General features: G+C 38.8%; 1 protein-coding gene across 6 annotated transcripts in view; it reads left to right on the top strand.

Annotated features, from left to right (window-relative positions):
• GREB1L (GREB1 like retinoic acid receptor coactivator) overlaps positions 1 to 22,165 on the top strand; it is a 144,951-nt gene that overhangs the window by 62,303 nt on the left and 60,483 nt on the right. For 4 of the 6 annotated variants that reach the window (XM_072852649.1, XM_072852648.1, XM_072852654.1 and 1 more), the window contains exons 2-4: positions 227 to 330; positions 15,552 to 15,723; positions 15,938 to 16,135. In XM_072852649.1, the coding sequence (XP_072708750.1) occupies positions 15,555 to 15,723; positions 15,938 to 16,135 (367 nt within the window). In that variant the 5' untranslated portion in view covers positions 227 to 330; positions 15,552 to 15,554. The remainder of the gene's footprint in view (positions 1 to 226; positions 331 to 15,551; positions 15,724 to 15,937; positions 16,136 to 22,165) is intronic. The other 2 variants (XM_072852653.1, XM_072852650.1) reach the window with 1 other exon arrangement.

Below are 22,165 nucleotides of genomic sequence, written 5' to 3'. Positions count from 1 at the left end.
ATTTGTACTTCACTTTTGGTAGAATGCAGAGAAGTAGCCATGCAGCTTCAACCAAGTATTCCTATAAACAAAAAGATGCTTTTTTAAAGTGGTCAGCCCTCCTTTCGCCACGCCAGTTCAGTTTTCGCCCTAGACCAGGTTTAGATAGGCAGGTTTTGTTGGCTTGTTATAAACGATATGCTGGCACGAGTCATTCTAATTTTTTTTCTCCCTTCTTATTTTTCAGGTGTTCAGGAGTTTTAAACAACTTCGCAGAAAGGCTTCACAAACTCTTAGCTGCATCCTTTAATCATGACTGCATTTCAAATAGGTTAAAAGGAATCTGAGAAGGTACCGTACTTGCCTTTACTAATAAGACAATACATGGTATGTTTTTGTTCAGCTTCTGTGCTTTCATTTCCATTGACTACATTTTAGGAACAGTGTGGACTGTAAATAATGGTTTTATTTTTGCTTCGGGCATGTACAATGTCTAAGTTCTTCAAAAATCTTGAAATCCACTTAATGTAATTAAACAGCCTTCACCAAAGGGGGCTGGTTTGTGCTTCCATTTTTTTCTTATACACCCACAATGAGGTCAACTTCATTATTTAATGACAGTTCTTTTGAAGCTGTAACAATTTTCTTCTGCTGTTTTACTTAGAAGCACTGCAAATGCCTCAGCAACTAGCTAAATATATGTTTTATGCACTTGGAGGGTGGATGTTTGTTTGTTTGTTTGTCCTCTCAAAGGGTTTAAAACAAATGGGAAGAAGAATGCAGATCTTTGTAATGATTGGGATAGATTTGTGCTTCCAACTGAGATTCTCACACGTCTTTTTTTTCTGACTTCTTAAAAGGGGGAGGCTTGTCTCAGTATACAATATTGGGCTCGCATAGTTTCTTGTTGCATTTAAATAGCCAGCGTACCCAGAAGGCTGGAGATCTATTCCTGCTTTATGACCTGTTGTATCCCTGGGGCAAGGGCAGCTCTGAGCAGAGCAAGGGGGTCATGGCCACAGCCCAGGTTCTGAGCAGCGCTTGCGGGTTCCCAAACCCTGTCTGCAGGAACATTTTGCTCGGCAACATCTGGAACATGGTAGAAATCTGGAAGAGGGGGGGAACCTCTAGGATTTTGCTTCGCCAGGTGCTAGGAGGAAGCAACATTAGCCTTTTTGATGGGGGGAGGCAGATTCTGTGGCCCTGAAGTTAGGCTAAACAATTGCAGAGGTCAAAGGACAGCTGAGTGCGGTCAATGAGACACCCTGGGGTGTATTTTGTTACTTAGTAAAAGGAGCAGCATCCTAAAACCCTAAAGGATTCTCTTGAAAATCTGTGTTGTGAAAAGGTTTTATGAGTCTGATGGCAAAAAGTGCTGATTTAGCTAAGGAATGCTTGCTTTTGTCTAAATGAAAGGCTAATCCTTACCAAATGTTGGCAGCTATTATAGTGCAGTCAATGCAGGTCTGAAAGGACAGTTAGAGTAGAAGTGTACTTTGGGATCCCAAATGTTTATCACTTTAATGGTTCTGTAACTGAAAGGATTTCTGAACTTTCACCTTTGATCCTAAAATTTATACCATGAGCAAAGTATTTGAAAAAGTAAAAAGTAAAAACCTTCACGTATGAATTAAAAGACTTTGTTCCTTAGAGAGCTGCGCCTGCCCAGTTCCTCTATATCCCCTGACAAATTTGCTTTAGGTTATCAGAATACTGCCTAGTTTAAACTATAACTTCTTTTAATCTGCTAACACTTATTAATTGGTTGAAAAAAATGTGGGGTTTTTCTGGTCTTGAGCAATTTTTGCTGTTCTTGTTTCAATGCTCACAAAAAACCCCTAAAGAATAGTTTTTGAGTAATTAATTCCTATGATTTGTTTAGCATTATCTTTCTTTAAAGCAACAGCTTATTAACACTTAACATTTGTCATAGAAACAGATAAGAAATCAATGTCAGAGCCAAGACCTTGTAAATAACCCGAAAGGAAATGTAATAATGGCTGTCTTCACCAGAGAGCTGGTGGGGGAAGGACCGGGCATGTGGCAGAAAAGGTTCAGTGCTTTTTGTTTTCCTTTGGAAGGGGGGGTTGCTGCAAGACACAACCCGAGGCCTCCGACTCTTTGGCCCTACTGTCTTACACAAACACTCATTGTCGAATTAGGAAGAAAAAGATACTCGGGAGCCAGCTGTGGTGGCATTTTTATAATGACTAACCTGGTGTTTCATCATGATCTTTAAAAGAAACACCATAAGAAGAGTGAAAAAGAATAAATTGCATAATTTCCAAGGGGAAAAAAATGAGAAAAGAAGTTGACAAGTAATTTTTTTTTAAGAAACGCACTTGCAAAATATAGCTCTCCAAAGAGCTTAATTTTTAAACTCTTTAGAAGTACTCTAGACAGATGCTTAGCATTGATTTATGTCAAGGTTAAGGCACCTTTAAACAAATAAAGTTGGGAATGGATAAACCTACCAAAATACAAATCGCCTATTAAACACAGAAGATGTTTGTATAGCATTCAGGTTGCTACAAAACTGACACGTCTTGAAATTCTCCTGATAACCCCTTCTAAACTCATCAGGAAATGATAGCATGTGTGTTTGAGGGGTACACAAGGGAGCGGTCAGATAGGATAGAGATGGAAGGTCAGGCCTTAACTTTGACTTTCTAGGCTTCAGCTTCATGCTTTTGCAATAAGGCAATAACGAATGAAGAAAGGATTAAGGTGATTTATTTATCAATGGGATTGCACTAGCATTTGCTGTAGGAGCTCAATGAGATGTCTGTTTGAGTCTGTTTTCAGCTTTATCCCTGTAAACAATGAATATAACATTTTACACATATATCTATACAGAATTAAGGGCTATATAAATAAACTGTATAATAAAACTGCTTAGAGAAATACATATTTGAGCTATAATGCTTAATTTTGTTTGTAACCCTAGAATTTAATTACTCAAATTATGTAAAATTGAAGTATATGGATTATTAAGATTTCTTCTCATCTACTGGAGAAAATTGTTCTGTATCTATAAAGTATTTATCAGGTGGGGTTTTTTTAAGTGGATTTTAGCCCACAGGGAGAATTTTATACATGGTATTTATATTCTACTGGGGCAGCAGTCACAGACAAATATTATGAGGACTAGTTTCTTGAGTGTCAGTATTTACTGGAATTTTTATATACATGCCTTCAAGAATGCATAGAACCTGTGAATTTTGTGTTACTGACTCACTAAACCATAATAGCAGCTTTTGGAATCAAGATTGCCTCTGCTAGCATGTTTATGCTGCAGGTAAATTAAGTCCAGCCTGTAAACATCATTAAGACTTTTCCTTTGGGGAGAAAAATAAGTAAAGAAGTACATCTAATGTCTCCAAAAAATAATGTATTTTATTACCATTTTTTCTTCTTCCAAGACATAAAGACCCCATACACAATTTATTGTAGTGAGTGATGAGTTGCATTACAGAACAAATATAAGCATTAGAAATAGAAAATTGTTTTCTTCTCCTGTTAAGTGTTAATAGTGTGTAATTTTGAATTTTTGCATTTCTGTCTTAAGTAAAGATAAAGGTTTTTCTTTGCCAGACCTAAATGGCATCATAAAAATGGACATTAATCCCACAAATACCCATTGGGATTCCTAAGTATCTAGAAAAGGTAGCTTGAATGTCAAAACTTTTCTTTTTAGATGTATCCCTGGATGTGATGTTAATGTTTTGTTCTGTCGATTGCCTGTTTGTTGCAAATTTCATCTTAACTGAAATCTGGGATGTTGCAGAAGGCCCAGTAGTGATGTGCATCTTTGATCTCAAACAGGGGTTGCCTCTGGTAATTTCAGAGATTCTGGACAGAGCTTTGTTTATTTTACAGAAGAATTTGTGGTATTCTGGGGAGGGGAGAAAGTAGAGTCAGCTTTGACACATGATGAACACATGTTGTGTAAAAGGAAAAGGAAGAACTCTACAAAGTACTCTGCACTTTGAAGTTCATTTCCACTAAAATTCAATACAAGAAATTTATTGGGTTTTTAAATAGAAATTCTTTGAGCAATTTAGACACTTTTTCCCAGCAGCAGGGAAGTTGCAAAAAATGTCCACACGATATTAAACTTGACATTACTTGTGGGTTTAAGCTGATGGTTAGGGTTTTGACCTATGCAGGGTTTTCTTGTCCATTCAGTGCATTGCTTTTTGCATAGAAATGGTCATGAAAGCAGCTGGCTTTTCTGGGTTTTTTTGTCTCTGCATCACAGGCTAGAAGTGACTGCAGAAGAACGATGTTAGATATGCCTCTCGATCTAGAGACTGCATGGGAGCTTCAGATAAGAAGAGATTTGCTTGTTCCTTTCTAAACCATATTCTGAGTTCACATGAGCAGAAATGTAATCATTTTGACCTGTTTGAAAACGGTATTTTCAGAAGACCTGCACAGGAATGTGCTCTGAGAGGACTTTATAAACATTTTGACATAACCTCTCTGCAGAAGAAGAGGGGCTTGTTTCCACCTTTGGTGGCTCCTTTTTAGGGATGATGGTTTCCAAGCCTTGTAAAAACAAGAAATCTTTTTCAGACTTGCCTTATTTTCAGATAGGGCTCTAGGGAGGAAAACAGTCATTTTTTGGAGGAGTTGAGGAACGAACAACCCACCTAACCTTCTTCTATCCAAGTGTGTTGCTGAAGGCAAGTTTGGTTACTTAAGACTTTCTTCATTACTCCTTGATTTAATTTTACTTTTTAATCTAGAAATCTGTGTTAGAGATTTGTTTAATAATCTTCCTGTAGAGGGCAAGGAACAAAACTTGATGGGGCTTTTGGCAGGATTATGCACTTTACAGAGGAAGGAGATGTGGGACATGCCGCATGTGAGGCTTTTGGGTGCACGGTGTTCTCCTTTGTACAGTGTCATAGGCATGCTCTGGCTGCAGAGACTGTCTCTTTTTCGAGGTGGTAACCCTGAAATTACTTTCAGGTTGCATATTTGAAGAACTACCATGCTACGTCTCCAACTCCACCAGCTTCAGGGGGGGAAAAAAGGATTGCTAACAGCAAAAGAAAGGTTGAAGTTTACGAAGTCCTACTCCAGTGCTTCATTTTTAGTCTGTTATAGCTGTCACAAACCAGAACATGCATCAGATAAGATGAATACTGTGGAAAAAGAAAATACTGAGTGGGTGTTCCTGAAGAATTGGGTCATCTCTGGAAAGTTTTAAGAGCCAATGTAAACTGTATTACCATTATGCCTATTACTCAGAAAGATATTTTTTTAGTAGTGTCAGTACATGTTGTTAGAATTAAGAGTTTTCAGAACAAGTAATGTCTCTGCAAGATGAATAGCAATTAGTTTATACTGCTTGGCAATAAAAATTTCTGTGTCTCCCTTATTTAGTAGCACATTCACCTGAGGAAAAAAAAAAAAGGCATGAGCATGAGGAAAAACACTTTTACTGCAGATGTAGATACCTAGGATGATTTTTATTAAGCATTTTTCTGTTTAATCCTTGTACTGTACAATCTGATGTTGAGATGTGTCAGAATGGATTACATTTTCGCTTCTATTTTCTGTATCGTAGTAGTGAATTTTTGTGCTGCTTTTCTGTCAAATAGTGTCATCTTGGTTAGCAGTCTTTAAAAATGTCAAGCAGTGTGTATGCATAAGTTCCTATATAAATGGTAGTTTGTGCATACAATAAATAGCACAAGCTATGATGTTTAAAACTTAGATTTTTGCAGCCTAGTGGCCTAAGGATTTACAATAATTTACATACATTATTTGCTAAGCCATTGTGCACAGTCCTACTCCACAGTTCTACTGAAGACAATAAAACACCACCAGGCAGGTGAATACGTACTTACAGGATTGAGGTCTGAAGGCAGATCATGAGAAGTGGTGTAGAGAGGATGTGCAGGAAAAAAATGAATAAGAATTACAAATAGGCTGAGCAAACTCGATGGCTGGAAACGACATTAGTATCGTTAGCTTCATACGGTGGTCTTCATTAGTCCAGTTGTGTTGAAGAGTTGATCACAAACTTTATTGATAAGGCATTCAGTGAATGCTTGGGATTGTAGGTGAAGTGCTCAGCTTTTACGTAACCAGGACACATATGCTTAACAGATCGTCATCCCTTTCATTTTCACAAGTAGTGCAAGTTGAAATGCCATTATTAATGCTCCTTTTTATGTCATTATATGGTGCTCCTGAAACACTGGTAACTTTCCCTTTCACTTTCTCAGGATAGAAGCAACCCCTCAGGGAAAAAAAATACATAATTCATGAAAGTAAGCAATTAGTGATAGTTATCAGCATTAAAATTGCTGACAAATATGGACTTGTGTTTTGTATTTAGAAAGATGTCACAAGACTGTTCACTGAGCTTCCCAGTCATGGAAATTAAAGAAGTCCACATATAATTTTTAAAAAATTATGTAATATTAGACAGCGTTCCATTGAAGTAAACATTAAATCTCCGTTGAAAACACAGCTTTAAATTAATTGATGCATCTGAGAAGCTACTTTATAGATTATTGTCAACTACATAAATACATTTTATGTCTCTAATAGTTCTGAAAAGTTTAATTAGTAATTACTAAATGTAGTTATTAGCTAATAAGTTACAATAAGATCTGTGTATTACTAGCAGAATATGTATTGTCAGTGAATGACTTATGTATATGAAAAGTATATAAAAATAATAGTTTCAATAAAAATCTGTTAGGTTTGGGAACAGGTACCGATTTTGAATCCATGATTTGGGGAACAAATTTGGGCTCGGAAAAACATTTCAGTAAGCAGCAAAATGCTACATGCAGTTACAGTTATTTAAATAGGTATTACATTAATTACTTAGATACTACATTAGTTTTATCTGCTGTATTATTAGCGTTGGTAGCTGAAGGGATTCAAACATGTAACTAGCCTGACTGTGCTAACATGCTAAGTTGTTAGGAGAATAAATCATAATTCATGTCTGCAACTAATTTCAAAATCAAAATTACACAGCAAAAATATGCCTTGATCCTAGAGCTGGGATTAAGCACCATTACTGATTTGGTTGTATTGCATGGGCATTAATAATGTGGTTAATAGTCTTATTGATTTAGGGGAGAGAACATAAATGGGGAAAGCTATGTATGAGCATGCTTGTTTTAAGGAAGCGGGCTGAGATTTTTGAAAGTGCTCCTTAGTGATTTATTTGTGCTGCCTCTGCAATGAGTGTGTGAGCATCCAAGTGTGAGCACATACTCCTTTTAAAATAATGAAGTCTTTTAACATTACCAAAACTTCAAAATGAAAAGCTAGGTTTGTAGGGTGATAAGCCTTTTTTTTTTTTTTTTCCCCCCACTGGAAAGTTTTTCTGTTGAAAGAAAAGAGAAAATGTACCTCTTCTGTTGAAGGTGCATACTAATGTTCCATTCCTTATGTACATTGTGAAAGATCCCAGTAGCATAAAAGGATTTGCTCCACCTTCTACTAATTAATTTTAAAAACCCTAGAAAACCTTCACAGTAACTTATCTGCTAATTTCATAACATCATTTAAAAGGGCTCTAAAAGCCCTGCAGTCAGAATAGGTTAAATCAACATAATAAACTCCTGAAAACTTCTATATCATGAAGGATATAGGGCTATTCCTGTAAAGTTTATACTCCCCTATATAATCTTGTCATTCTTGGTTATATAGTACTGAGCATTTCTTTTTTTTTTTATTACTGGCAACTGAATTTGTATTAACTCTTCTACTCTTTTATAGCCTTTATGGTCAAATTTGTTGTCATCTCACTTTCTGTCATTGTCCACAACCCTGTATCGTTGACCTTTCCATGAAACACCACGGGATGCAATGGGAGACAACTAAAAAGGATATATTTTTTTAAATATTATAAACAGAAAATACGGTTTATTTATGGTTTCTAATTAAGTTCATTTTTCCACAGTAGGAAGGTAGAGGAGGAATAATTAGGGAAATGGTATATTTGCAAAAGCTTGGGGGGGAGGGCAGGGTTTTGTGTGACCAGATATGTGTGGGTGGATGAGCGTGTAAAAGAGACAGTAAGAATGTATGAGTGCATGCAAGTGGGGCCAAAACATATAGTGCCTATTTGTATATGAGCATTTGCATGCATAAGACGGTCTTTGCACATGAAAACTAGCCGTGCATTTACAACAGACGTCAAAAGATGTTCTTTGACTCCAAGTACCCCACCAAATGGTATCAGCTACTGTTTTGCTCCATTAGTGTTCAAGTCTCTTTATAGTACTTTTTCATGTAGTTTTCCATATTCGGGTAGGCATATATTGCCTTAAATGCTTCTAGCATAGCATCATTTATTCACAAAAACTAGTCCTCCATAATCTTTGCATATTGTGTAGTCACTGTAGGTGAGTTCACATAAATTAAGTAGTGAGGTCCAATGTTTTCTTTCATCTGGTTGTTGCATCTGTTTACTGAGGAAATGGCATCAAATGAGATTTGGCATATGCTTAATCCTTAAATCATCTCGATCTTCACCAGAGGAATGTGTTGAGCATCTCCAGTGCACCAACTGCATTGGTTTTCCTCTCGCTGCGCCATAGGAGTTCAGCCTACCTGGAATGCGACATTTCTTTTCTGAGTGGGAGCCATAACCTGGAGAAAAGTAAAGCCAGTGCAAGGTCTGTACAGTTCTCATCACAAGGCTTCAAGTGCAGAAATCTTGCAAAATTACTTCCAACTCCACTTTGGGGATAAGAAGAACTGATTGTTGTCAGGTTTATGTAGTTTGATTCTAACTATACAGACTTAACTCTGAAACAGTATTGTAAAACGTCAGGCTTACTACATCTAAAGACTGTGGGAGAGTTTTATCAGAACATTTGAAAGATGAAGGAAAATGCAAGATCTTAGGCAATAAACACAAGTGCTGAGCTTGCAACTTAAAATTACTGAACCACGATTTTGTAAATCTTGACGTGAGCTTAACTTGCATTGACTTCTGTAACACTGCCCTTCACAATATATTCTATGTTTCATTGCAGTTTTAAACTCCTCTTTATGTGTACAGCTTGGTAAATAATACTGTTAAAAAGAATTGAAGAGACATTTCAAATTTTAAGTAAAAGAGATGAGATTGAGTTTCAGTTTCTATTTCTTGGTGGTTTTCCTTTTTCAGACTCATTGTTACATCACTGCTGGTTTATACTGTGAAGCTGAAAACTCCCAAATCACTGAATTTTTAAAAATGCAATTTGGACTTAATTTTTGCAGTATTTGGGGGTGATTTGAAGTTGACAGCTTCATGCATATAAGTTCAATTTACTAACACCATCCTGAATTCAGGTGTGAATTTTACCTTTAGTATGTTTATTGTTTTGTGAACTGTGTCTGAAGACTATGGGGATGGTCTTAGGGTGGAAGGGATGGAGCAGTAAGGGTATAGCAGTGTCGATATTAGCACCATTTGTGATTTGCTTTTTGTTTCATGCTGTGGGGGAACAGCTGCTCTGTTCCACCATCCTGCATGTAGCTCTCTTGTGTATCCATTTGTCTGTCTCCATCTAAGGAATTACCCAAATCCAAGGTAATCTGATGCACTCCTCCAAGTACAGGTAATACTAATTGAGCAATAAGAGGAAGAACCTTGTCAGGAAAAAAATAGGCGTTCTTGATATTTCCCATTCCTCTGACACAGTCGTGGCAACATCAGACTGAAAGACTAGATTCTAAACAGTATTGGATGCTATCAATGTTTTCTTCAAAATAAAATTAAAAGTAAAAATGGAAGGAAACTCCACTGTAAACAGAGTCAATACAAACTAATAATTCATTTTTCCTGAAAGACTTTGTGAACGAATTATTTGCCTATCACTTGTTACATAAGATTGTAAACTCTTTTACAGTTGAGTTTGAATATCCCTAACCAAGACAAAAGCAGGGTGAGAATCTCAGGATCTTGAAAGGACTGTGGAGGAAAAAAACGGATCTTACAAAGGTTGTGAGATAAGGGGTCTGTTAAGGAGACTACTCTGCCTTGCACTCTTGTATTGATTCACACATAAGTCTTTCCCCACTGAATGCTGCAGTTAATGCTGGGTATATACTTTTAAGTCGAAGTCTACACTTCTAATTAGTGTATGTATTTGTTATTGTTGTTATTAATTGTCATCCTTTCTGCTGTATGCATGTTCATGATACAGCCTAATGATGCTTTAATGGGAAAAAATACTACTCCCAGAACATCAGTAAGAATGATGTAAATAATAGGAAATGCTAGCTGTACCTGAAACAACCAGTTCCCAAACAATTCTACAGCATAAATAGATGCCTGGTGTCTCTTTGACCAAGATAACCCTCTGAGATACAGAAACTGTGCTGAGCCTGGCAGTGCCTTTGTGAAGGAACTTGCTTTCTTTTCCTTTGAAGAGAAACTTTCTTGTGGGGTTAGGCCAGATCAGAAGCCAGATTATGTGTTTTGGAGAACACAATTACATCATTAGGTTAAACACAAAGTAAGGACTTGATAGAGCCGACTTAATGGAGGGTGTTTGCATCAGATTCATCATTCACTATCAGGTAATTGTGAAATTGCTTTAAGCCATAACAACAACACTCACCCCCTCCCTCATCCTCCAGTTCAGTTCCTCTCCTTTAAAGTCTCTGGGGTCATGACCCACCTGGAGGCCAAATATGTGGTATCTGGTGTACTGAATGATCTGATTATATTTTTACTAGCAGAGCCTTCAACTCAATGTGCAGTTCTACTCCAAAGAGCTGTTGGGTGACAATCCACTTTCCAGAGGTTACTTTTTTTGGTATGTGAAGACCATACTAACTAGAAGACCCACTCTAACTAGAAGTGGGTAGTGTTTACTGTACTTGCTGCAAGTCTTCTGGAGCTATAAAAAAGATGGGCTCTGGTTCTTCTTGAACATCCAGTGTCATGCTTCTGCACAGATCTTTTGAAACCTGGATGACAGCATAGGACAAGATTATTTGATTGAACTGACAAGACTTTCTTGTAAGTTCAGCTTCAGGGGTTGAAAGAGTCATCAGAATTTCCCTGCGTCCTTCACCACACAGTTAAGTGATGCAGTGCTAAAATCAACCATCTTTGAAATTTTGCTTTATATTACTTCCATTTCTGTCTGCCTTGATGGAAGCTCCAGTCAATTGTAGTTTTGTTTTCCATAATGAATGCCCATATTTACTTTTCTATTAAAAACTATAGCATTAATACTTCTTCACTTGTGGTCAGGTTGGTGGAATTTCATGATTGCCTTGTTCATGTGTCTTTGTAAGGACCCAGACTGAGATGTGAGGGCTGCCTTCCCGCTCTGTCAGTAAGGCAGCTCTCAAACTCCAGCAAATCTCACAGTTAATCCTCCAGTTCAGTGATGGGCCACTACAAAGAAGACTTGAAGTAGGCTTAGGAAATCTGCTTTGAAGAAGCATAGCAGCAGTGGAGATGTGTTGCGTAGCAATCATGATGCCTTAGTATCGGGATCTTTGCAGAGAAGTACCCTGAGAGTGATAAGAGCCTGGAGGTGCAGGTGGTCTGAACGTTAGGAAATTCTCCTCTTATTTCATGTTTTGCTGCAGATTTCATTTTGAAATTAATTCAACTTTAATTGTGTCTTCTAGTCTCTCTATACTAAGTTTTAAGGACATGAAATAAAAATTCTCTGTCTGAGTAGAGTGGCAAAGTTGGCGAGGTAAAGAGGGGAAGCCTGGAGAGTGGCTGTTGTCAAACTGAACCTTCTTCCTTGGCGGGAGGGGTGGGTAGGAAAATGTATCGCAGCAAATCTTACTGTACATATATACTCTGCGTAATGCACATGTTAACATCCTGCAGAGTCCAGTCCAAAACAGAGTTCAAAAAGATGCTAAGAGAAGTAGGCAACTTACGAATTACACTGGTATCCAGTGGTGCAGGTAAAAAGAAAGGTGAGGGATGGAATACTGTATCACAGATGTGCAAATTGCTTGTCGCTGGGAATCTAACCAGCTCTGTGATGAACTAGCTGCAATTAGTGCACATGTAGATATGGACAGAATTATTTACCCCCAAATCAAACCTCCTGCCCATTAGAAACCTCTCAGTGCAGCCAAGTAGGCTCCGGTGTAGTTCGGTGCAGCGTGGCTGGATACAGGACAGCGGCTGTGAGGGTGAGCACTGATGTATCAGTGTTGACAGGAGAAAAACAGGCGTGTGAGATCAGGGAGGAACTCCTCAGTCAAGTCCAGCTCCATTTTCTCTCAGACACTGTCAGATATTCTCAACTGCGCTCAGCCTGGGACCATCTTTCCCACATCCCCAGCTCACTGATGCTACATCGGATGTGCAGAATTTTAGGGAACGCTTGCCTTAATTTCACTCTAGAAAGCAACAGGGCTTTTTTTTGTTTGATTGATTTTCACCAAAAGGCCTCATACAGGAATGTAAGACAGACATATTATTTGGAGAACTGTTTTTAACAATGAGCATTAATTTAGTCACATTAAATCATTGGTTTTGGTCACATTTAAATGCAGATATGGCAGGTACATGTCTTAATGACAGAAATGTTTTCGTCCTCTTTTTTCCTTCCCTTCAAATTCCACCAGTTTATCTTTCCTCCAGTCTCTTTGCTGCCTCCTCACCTCCCCTCCGCACATACGAGGACGTTAAAAGCACGCTGTGCTCCTGCCGCCGCCTCTGCCGCTGCTGTGGTGCCTCACTGGGAGCTGCTGCCCATGTACACTGGGAGGAGGAAAACGAAGCGCTTTCTAATTGCACCAGGCGTTTAGGGGTAGAATCAAAAGCAGAAACACTAAGGCATTAATACCTTGAATTGGTGCTCCTGGCTTTTGGGCAGGCTGGATCAGGATGGCACAACCGGCCAGCAGCTCGCTGTCGGAGGGTCTCGCCAGCTCCTCTCCCCTGCAGAGGGAGAGCCTCCTGCTCCTCCCGCCCCTGCTCTCCCCCCTTAGCTCCCTTGAACTCCAAATGAGGCCCAGCTGTCCTAATGGCCTCGGGCGGTGTTAGGAAATCAGCTGCCCAGTGCTGGCTCCCTGGTGCTGGTCTCCGGGGCTCCCAGCTTCCCCCGCCACAGCCCACTCTGCTCTCTGGTACCTCCGCCTGCCCCGTCTTGCACAAACACATCCCCCGATGAGCCTTCCTCCTGCTCCGCTTCCATGCTGCAGAGACCGGTGCTCACACAAGTTGCGGTTCCTAAGCTTTCCTTTACTTGGCGTTTCCAATTGCAATCTTGTTTTCTCTCGGCAAGCTAGAAATGTCCTCCAGTAATGTTAACCAACCTTCTCAGGTAAATCCACGGCAATCGCCGTCCACAAGCAAGTCTCTTTGTATAGATTCCAGGGAGGCAAATTAAATAGGCTTGGCTGGCCAGCATTTTTGCTGTGTGCGTACTATATTTTATTAATAGTTTCCCATCAAAATGAAAATAGTTGGTATAGATTGTATGCAACATACAGATTGTAGAAAACACGGAGGATGAGCCGACTTCAGGCAGACGATGTGCTGTGGGAATTGCAAATTTTCTGATTCTTAAAGATTGATTCATTTTTATTATGGTATTTTAACTAAAGTCTTTTCATTTGAATACATTCCTGAAATCCTACCTTAAGCACATTGTACCTGACATAAAATTCCACAGCACAGAAATGAAATTTTATGGTATGCAATTTAATGATATAGTAGTTTGTCATGATTTCACTGATACTTATGGAAGTATCATCACTGATTTCAGTAAAACCAGGATTTCAGTCACTTAGCTGTTTTTCGTCCATTCTTTGTTCAAAGACATCTGACAGGATTTTGCGTACTGCACCTTAATCATGCTTCAGCGTCACTTTTTCCCTAATTCACTTTATAGTTGCGTGTTTGCACACACTCCCTGCGATTCCAAATTTAATGAAAACTTACAGAATGAAAAAGAAAATATACTCATCTTAAATATTTTATTGCTGAAATACCTGAATGTGTAACATTCAGAAATTGCGTTCATCTCTATATTGTCTCTGGTTGGGGTAGGGAAATGCTGTTGCTCCAAAATTTAGTAAAAGCAGGTTTAAGTCACAGATGTAGAATTCTTTGCCGAAAGTTTTATAAAGTCTCTAAGTGAATCTAGAACTGAGCCTCTCTCCCAGGTTAGAGGTGAGTAATTAGTTAAGCTTCATGCCTATGTATTCCAGTATTATAGTCATATTTAGTGCTTAGATATTAGTCTACACCAGCAGATCTCAAATGCTGCTTTAAGTGGCTGTCATCATTATTGCTCTTTTACAGGTGGCCCTGAGGACCCTGAGCAACTCAGTGATAAAGCAGGAGTGGAACTGTAGGTTTTCTAAATGCCAACTTATATTCTTGGCCAAGGTCTCTTCCTGGTCATAGGGCTAGGTGACATCTAGTGAAGGGAAGTACAAAGATAACGTTATAAGGTTTTGTACTTTTCTATCTGTTGATTTAACTGGGGAAAAGTTATCTCTGTTGAAATAAAATTCTCTGAAAAATGCAGTCTTGCATTCAGAATATTGGAAAATGTTAGATTGCTGGTTTTTTGGAACAAATGAAATATGGTATAATGATCCAGCAAAGTGAAAATGTCATGTTTCCGTGAGTCTTCCTCAGCGTATTGTAAAACTTCCATGGCCATCCTGCTACTAAATGTTTACATTTGAGAGTCTGTATCCTAATGCGGGCGGCACAAATATAACAGGCTGTGGGCTGTATAATGTCACCCAAGGAGAAGTAATGGTCTGTGCTTGAATATTTCATGAAGTTCATAAATTCTTCATTGTTATAAATGTTAATTGTCAAAGCAGATATTTAAATGATTGTTATCACTATAGTGGTGTAAAGCATAGTTTAAAATAAAAACTTTCCACAGCATTTGCTGTGTATGGTTTGGATGTTATTTATTTCTTTTTTACTTACATCTTCTGTTGTAATAGGATGATTAGACAATTTGAATTATATGGATCAGACTACATGTAAATCATAGTGTTACATTGAAGATAAGAGGTGAAGACCCTGAAAAGACAGAGAACTGACCTTCCAGATAATTTCAGTTCGTATTAGCAAGAGCAAAAATTCAAGTTATTGGATGTCTCTATGTATTATTTCTCTGCAAATGATGGCATACTGACAAGTAAAATTACGTTAACACAGTTAGACAACCAGTGATGAAGCCAGACTTGACATTTTTAATTTTCTGTTAGGTACCCTTCTGTAGTCTACTCTGAAAATCCTAAAAAATACAGTGATAATGATTTTATCTACTCTTCATTAAATTCTACACCAGGCAGGTTCTTGAGGCTGTTGAGAGGCCATGTATGCAGAAGACACAAAGCAGTATGTTGGAAATGTGCTAAAAGCTGTTATTGAAAGAAGAGGACACAGTCTACCAGACTGAGAGAGAAATGTGAACGTGTAGTACTAGTTAGAGGTGTTATTTTCATAGCATACTTTCTTGCTAAGTTTATATCACTGTCATGGTGAACGTTAAGCAGACCTCACTCTTAATTTGTAAATGGTCTGCATATGCATTTTACCACCCCCTTATCAGATGTTTTCTTTGTGTTTTTAGATCATGGGGAATTCATATGCAGGGCAACTAAAATCTGCCCGTTTTGAAGAAGCTCTTCATAACTCTATAGAAGCTTCTCTGAGATGTAGCAGCGTTGTCCCACGTCCAATCTTCTCACAGCTGTACCTGGATCCTGACCAGCCTCCTTTCTTGCCGGAAGGTAACCATGAAAGTATGGCACATTTCAATTGTTGTTTTTCTGTGTGAGAAAAGGGTGGGATATGTTTCATTAAAAAAACCCAAAAAGCCACACAGCAGTTCATTGTGTGACACAAAATCTGAATCTTGGGCCTCAGTAAGGAGAAAGAATGGCGTGCTGATTATTTTAAAAGGGGATAAATGCAAGTACTGATGAAAAGTTTATTTTATTTTTTATTCTTGCTCAGATGTGAAGCCAAAGGTAGAAGAGTTGGATAAAGAGTTAGTACACCGCTATTCACAAAATGGAAACCTGGACTTTTCTACAAACCAAACTGTTAATGAAATGGAAGATGAAGAGGAGGATGAAGACATGTCAGATTCAAGTAGTCCACCAATCCCGTATTCACAAAAACCTGCCCCGGAAGGGTCTTGCACTACTGATGGTTGGTGTCCATTCTTTTACATGTGTGATCTTTACAACTAATTCTCAGTATAATGCATAGTCTCTACAGTTAGAAACTCTTGAGCTAGAAAGTCTGGAAATACAGTTTATAGTCAAAAGCCTTAAATCTGAGAAAATACGGAATAAGAGGACTTGTTTCAGGACATAAAATGTAATGTATTATTTGAAAGCAGGGTTTAAGACTTGCTGTGGCACTTTATTAGTTTCTGAAAGCCCCTTATTTTCTTTGGTCGTCATTGGTTTACTGTCCTCAAAGAAGTTGCATAAGTCAGCATCAGTATGGCTGATTCTCAGTCTATCCCTAATTATTCTCAGAAACATTGGCAAAGCTGGATTTAGTTGCTTCCATGGGCAGAAGGAAGAGTTTGGAGAGAGAAAATGGAGAAGAGACTTGGTGTTCCTTCTGCTGCCAAGGGGATAAGAGGGATAGTACTGGAAGCTTGTCTGTTTCATTTTTGCCACCTGCCTGCTGGCCATTGCTAGTTTACTCTGAGCTGTCCTGATTGTTGTTCTAGATAAGCAAAGTTGTTGACAGTACTATTTTTGTTTGTTTTTAAATATGTTAAAGAAAGGGTCAGATTATTATGAATATACCTGTTGGACCAAGTAAACTTGATGTAGCTGATTCATCTTATCTCACAATTGTGCTATTCTAAAGATTTAAATTCCTTAAAGAAAGAAGATCTATTCATATGTATTAGATATGCTTCTCTTAAAAAGAGCTCCCATCCCCCTCAAACCCTTGGAAACAAACAACCCTTCCCACCAGGTCAAAAACCCGTTCTTGACATTTTATTCAGTGTCTTCCTGAATTATGGGCTTCCTTGTGCAGAGGTCATAAAAAGTTGTAATTTGTAGAATGATTTTGTACCTTCTTATAGTGTATGGTTATATGCAGTGATAGAAGTAAGCACTAGTGACTGGTAATCCTTTGACATTTTGGGGGGTAATTGGTGGCAAATGTTGATGTTTTTGCCTTTACCCCTTCTGAATGCAGCTTATATAAGCATGTTTACTCTCCATAACAATGTACTTCCAGTTCCCTGTAATACAAAGAATAGAAAGTCTGGCTGCTGTGGGAAGCTGGGGAATATTCTGGGAGAATTTGTTATTGACACAGAATTGTGTGTGCTGTCCTTTGGAGGCTTGTAAATTGGTAGGAGCAGAGGAGGAGAAAGTATAAAACGATGTATTCCTAGGAAAGTATTCTCAGTTGAGGACAAGTATCAGTGAAGGCTGCAAAATCTCCTGTGGAGAGCAGGAGCAGTTCTGATCACTTCTGTTAAAGAAATGTAAAATAAACTGGGCAGAATGCAGAGGAGAACCAATAGGATGGTAAGAGGAAGGAGTTCTATCTGACGAGGCTCTTTGCCTACCAGGACAAAAGCTGAGATGGTGTATGCTTACACCTTCTAAATATATCAAGGATAAAACACTAAGGAGGGAGAAGAGCCGGTCACGCCAACAGGGGCCTGCGGAAGTGTAATGGATGCATAAATGGTTGTGAATGCATTCAGGTTAAAGGTTTAGGATTCTTTAACTATTGGTGACACGGTTCTGGACCAGCCTCCCAGTGGCAGGAGTAGGGCTCAAAACCTTAGCTGGCTCCAAGGCCACCATTCATTCGACTGTGAAAGAGCTTTTTATATGACATCAAGAGATCTTTCTCAGTCTCACTCACACGTTCTGGTGATCCCTGGTTGCCCTTGCACACCCAGACAGAAATGTTAGTTGTTAGTTTCCAATTAAATGTCCATGTCTTTACTTGGAGAGGTGACCTTTCATCCACGTGCCAACTGTTGCATGTTCGCCGGTGCCTTTGCCGCCTCTGCTCAGGATTGCTTCATAAGGCTGCCCTGCCCGACATGGCACTGCAAGGAGGTGCTTGGCTGTCAAGCGCTCACTGCAATGCAGACCTCTGTGCTGTGGCTGCATATTGCATGTCACAAGGTTATGCCTAGTTATGCTATAGTTACATAATACATGTAATTATATGCTCATGTATATATGTAATATTATGCTTTTTAGTATGTCCTGGGGAAAGATGACCTTCCAGGGACAGTTCTGTGTTTTGATTTTTATCTAGAAGTCTTTTATGATCAGAGCACCCTAGAATAAAGTTTCCTATGTTACATCCACAGAATTTTAGGATTGTTCATTAGCCTTTGTCAAGTTTACCATTCTGAATTTACAAATTCTGTCTCAGTCTTCAACGTTGTTCTCAAGGAGCTAATTTAAGAGAGCAGTGGTTTTGTGTCTGGAAAAGGAAGGGAAAATACATTTTTAAAAATACTGCTAATGATGTGTTAGGACAGTTTTACCTAAGTGTTTAAAACACCCAGGTTCCCAAACATTCATGCTGCAGACTGTGTCTCAGCAAGATATTAATCTGATAGCTCATCTTTCATCTCATGAATATGCCCTCCCAGAGATGTAAGACAGGATCACTGCCATTGTTTACATCCCTTGTCTTAGTTATTTAATTACAAAGATAAATAACATTAGGAAAATGTTAAATAACACTGATAGAATAATTGAAGTCACTGTAAGTGTTTGGATGCTTTAAACTAAGCATGTATTTAATTGCTTATCCAAGAGCAAAATCTTGGTACTAGAACCTGCAGTTCATAGCTCTTCTAGCTGTCAAACCCCTCTCCTGCCTTTTAGCACAGATGGGGTGAAAGAGTTTTCCCTTTTAAGGTATTTGTGTTGTTTGCTTCTCCTGAATTCAGGATTTATGCCATAACCATCGTATTATTTTCTGTGGTGACTTGTTCTTTTAGTCAGATGGCTGAGTTGTCAGTCACATGGGTGCAGAAAGTAGATCTTAATGCCTTTATTCATCAGTTAAAAAAATGAGTGCCTCTCAAGTGACAGTTTGTTGGGTGTTCCTTCTTAGCTGGCCATAATATTAGATCGCTTAACTCTCCTGTGAGCCCATTGGAAACAGCAAATGCATTTGCCATTGGTCCTTACTATTAGTCATAAAAGTAAAGACTTCGTAAAGACTTCAAGAATAATGGTATTTGGGGGATTCACTTATTTTCAGGTTTGTTTTTTTTTTTCTGCTCAGCACGAACTGTTGTAACTAACTTACTTGTTCTGTGAAAATAAGGTCTTTGTTTTCATACAGGTACCTCAAATACGCAACAAAATAATACAAGAAGCTGTTCTGAACCACTTATTTGCTGTGGCTTGAAAAGAGGCTATTTCTAATTTGTGGAGTAGCATTTTATGCAAGCTGTGGGAAACACAATAGTAGCACCTTTCTTTTGTTAGTAAATCCTCAATTTACCTGATGCTTAAAGAAGGGCCAAGGTAGTTTCAGAAGCAATTAGGTAAGCAGGTACTTAACACCTGATCAGTTACTGTGAAGTTACAATAGCAAGTGACAGTGACCGTAATTCATATGTAATTCTTGGAAGCTAATTCCTTATGCAAATACCCCATTTATTGCAGTACAACAAGGGGCTGGTACCCCACATTGAAACTACTTCTTGTTATTGGTGAGGAAAGGGAAAATATATACAAATTTCATTTTTAAGAAGATTCCAGCACTTATAGGTTTTGACAGTTGTGGGGATACAGTTTCATTTTCAGGAAAATAGGACTGGATTAATTTAAATGAAGTGATGTTGGAGAATGCAAACGTGCTTCTCAGAAGCAAAAACTAATGAATTTTCTTTCAAAGAAATGCAGATATTGTCTGTAAAAGCTATTCGTTATTCTTTTTTGTGACTGCTCTTGGTATTTGCAAATCTCTAATCAGAATATAAATGCCTGTTCTTTATTTAAAACAAAGCCGAGATCCTGTGGGAAGATGATTTTTTTAATGGAACAGCTCAGCTGTGTGCTTTTACTTCTTATAATTACACATTGATAAACAATTTCACAAAGGGAAGCTGGTTTGTTTTAGTGGCTCATGGGTTTTCTGCTCTTCATACTTAGATGTCCATAAAAAGTACATAGGTATATGTGACACTGAAGTGCCATTCTTTTTTCTTAAGAGTTGTATGTGTTCGTGCTGCTTGACATAGAAATTTAGGTGCAAACTCAATTATAACTTAATAGCTATGAAATGTAAATGGATTTTGCATTTTCTAAATCTTAAACATGGGCAGTACGAGTTCTGCTTGTACAGAGACATCACGTCTTGCCTTTCCTAATGTGGAAATGGTTATCGCTCACAGATAGTTAAATATCAATGCAAAATCATGCAAAACAGAGGGGGGGGGGGAGGTTTGGGGTCTCTGTGTTGCTTGCTAGTTAGAAAAATACAATTTTGTTTATATAACTATAGCAGAGAAAGGGGTTAATCTCTCCTTCCTCTCCCCACAGTCAGTTACTTGCTTCCAAATTAATGTTTCTCACATGGAATTTTCTCATTCAGTTTAAAAAAGCAGCAGGAACTTAAAACTCAAAGAGTGATTTGCAGCCCCAAAAGCCAAAGGAAAGAAAGATAATGAAGGGCTCTTGAACATACCATCTGCTTGTGTTTGAAGGAAAATTCAAGACTTTTACTGCACAGAAGCAGATTTGCATTCTTTCCATATCTCCTGGTTGAAGTGAGCCCCAGCTGTACCTGGCCAAGCTCCGCAGCCCTCCCTGGGTCTCCTGTTGCAGCTGTTGAATAAACAAGAGAAGAGCCCCGGGAGGCTCTGAGGGTCTGTCTGTGCTGCCCCTTCTTGCTGCGCACCCATCGGGATCCCTTTCCCCCCTGCAGAAGGGGAGCCAAAGGAAACCTTTTAGTGTCAGCCCTGTTACTTGTCTCGCTCCCTCAGAAAACGAGGTTTCGGCAGTGGCCTGTGAGCTCTGCTGCCCGTCTGTCGGGAAGCTGGTAGCTGCTTTCTGCTCCTTCCGGCAGAGAGGTAGAGATCTTAAAGGTACTGAATTTCAGCAAGATTTGTGAAGTTCAGGAGCTGGTTGGATGACATGGGTGTCCCCAAACTAACGTCCCCCGGGGCAGAAAAGTAATTATAGCTCTCCTCTTACATAGCCTGAACATTGCAGAGGCCTGCGCTGGCCAGCCAGTCTACACATACATACCTCTGATCCAGAGATGTCGCCAACCAAAGCAGAGGAGGATGCCAGAGGAGATTGTGCAAGGAGGAAAAAGGGGAACGCGGAAGGGATCTGAGAGCACTTTGGGTGGAGTAAAATACGATACAGGGGGTAAATCTTAGGTATTGTTTGAAGGTTAGGCAGGATGCAGCATTTCTACAGTACAGTCCTACATATTTTAAATGGTGAGAAATATTAAATATATTCAGATCAACAGTCTCTCAGGTAAGAGGTTGCTATTGCCTGCGATAGCAGACTGAGATACATCAGTTTGTTTCAATGCGTACTCTAAGATGTTACCGAGTAATGCTTATAAACTTGTTAAGATATTGTGGTGGGTTTCCTTAGGGTTTTCCTGCACCGTCTCCTCTGGGGACTCGTGCAGAATGGTGATGTGCAGCTGCTCAAAGTGTAGCTGAAGTTGTTTTGCTCCTAGCCTGGATGATAGCAGAGTCTTCGTTTCCATCTCAGATGTTGTGGAGTGCTGGAGCATTGCTTCATCTCACTAGGACATCAAAACCCTTAAGCATCCAAAGAGGCTCTAAGTTTCTCATGTGATCTTCAGCTCTCTCAATGTCGTGTGCTCCTTCTGAAAGCAAGTCTATATTGAAACATAACTGTTAACAACACTGACAACCAAAATCCTGTTTTCTTTGGTGTCATAGTATTGCTATTACTAACAGTTTAATTCAAAAGCCTCTTTTTAGTCACTGTTTGTGCTTCTGGGCATTTCCTGAAAATTTTTAGGTAGTGACAAGGCTAAAGAGTAATTGTGTAAAAGCACAGGTTTAAATCTGTCTTGAAGTCTTACCACACTTGCTGTTTCATAATCCTTATCTACAGATTTCCTGTTTGCCCACATTGTCAGCAGTGGGTAGTTTTTCTATTTTAAATCTAGATGTAGAGTGGTATTTTCTAAGCATGTCAACTACTCAGATTTCACTGAATG

The sequence above is a fragment of the Ciconia boyciana genome, chromosome 2, assembly GCF_034638445.1.
Source record: "Ciconia boyciana chromosome 2, ASM3463844v1, whole genome shotgun sequence".
Lineage (NCBI taxonomy): Eukaryota > Metazoa > Chordata > Aves > Ciconiiformes > Ciconiidae > Ciconia > Ciconia boyciana.
Note: the sequence above shows the minus strand (reverse complement) of the source record. Positions and strands in the feature narration are given on the sequence as shown.